The sequence below is a fragment of the Nanorana parkeri genome, unplaced genomic scaffold (genome assembly GCF_000935625.1).
Source record: "Nanorana parkeri isolate BGI_ZX_2015 unplaced genomic scaffold, ASM93562v1 scaffold3266, whole genome shotgun sequence".
NCBI lineage: Eukaryota > Metazoa > Chordata > Amphibia > Anura > Dicroglossidae > Nanorana > Nanorana parkeri.
Genome location: NW_017309534.1, coordinates 1,943 through 2,247, shown reverse-complemented (window position 1 = coordinate 2,247; position 305 = coordinate 1,943). Strand labels below are relative to the sequence as shown.

Genomic DNA, 305 nt, shown 5'->3' with positions numbered 1-305 from the left:
AGTCCCCTCCCACACTCCAGCTGACTCTCTGTGGCCGTGTTGAGGAGACTGAGGATGATTCCCCTCTGCTGCAGGGTGTAGACCACGTCCATGCCGTCCTTCCCATCCTCCAATGAGGTCTCTCCCTGTGTGGTGTACTGTCTGCCCCGGGAGCAGCGTACTCGCCACCATGACCCCCTCATGACATGTCTTCCTGGAAGGCAGAACAGTGCAGGACAATGTCAGTGCTCTACGAAGAGGGCGGGGTCAGTGGTGTATATAGAGGGGGGGCGGGGTGATGTCAGTGGTGTATATAGAGGGGGGTG

At 58.7% G+C, this 305-nt stretch overlaps 1 protein-coding gene across 1 annotated transcript in view; it reads right to left on the bottom strand.

Annotated features, from left to right (window-relative positions):
* Positions 1–193, bottom strand: part of TEFM (transcription elongation factor, mitochondrial) — a gene marked incomplete at its 5' end in the record, with an annotated part of 3,505 nt that extends 3,312 nt beyond the window's left edge. The window contains one exon of the mRNA XM_018574827.1: positions 14–193. Coding sequence (XP_018430329.1) covers positions 14–193 — 180 coding nt within the window. The remainder of the gene's footprint in view (positions 1–13) is intronic.
* Between the last annotated feature and the right edge of the window lie 112 nt (positions 194–305).